We start from the raw sequence: 218 nt of genomic DNA on the forward strand, positions 1-218 counted from the left end.
TGCAGCCCCCGCCGCGGGGGTTGAACATGGGGCCGTTGGGGTGCAAGAGGCAGTAGTAGATGAACATGAAGAAGATGCCGAGGGCGAAGCTGGAGCTGACCACGCAGACGAGGATTAAGGCGTCGAAGTCGGAGGTGGTCTTGCGGTCGTAGTAGAGGAACCAGAGGATGGTGAGGGCGGCGTTCTCCGGCAGCGTGGTGATGTAGTAGATGCACATG

The 218-nt window shown here is 60.1% G+C and overlaps 1 protein-coding gene across 1 annotated transcript in view; it reads right to left on the reverse strand.

Moving 5' to 3' along the window:
- Positions 1 to 12: 12 nt before the first annotated feature.
- LOC104166076 (XK-related protein 7-like) overlaps positions 13 to 218 on the reverse strand; it is a gene marked incomplete at both ends in the record, with an annotated part of 556 nt that continues 350 nt past the window's right edge. The window contains one exon of the mRNA XM_009705888.1: positions 13 to 214. Coding sequence (XP_009704190.1) covers positions 13 to 214 — 202 coding nt within the window. The remainder of the gene's footprint in view (positions 215 to 218) is intronic.

This window comes from Cariama cristata, unplaced genomic scaffold, assembly GCF_000690535.1.
Source record: "Cariama cristata isolate BGI_N322 unplaced genomic scaffold, ASM69053v1 scaffold38178, whole genome shotgun sequence".
Taxonomy (NCBI): domain Eukaryota; kingdom Metazoa; phylum Chordata; class Aves; order Cariamiformes; family Cariamidae; genus Cariama; species Cariama cristata.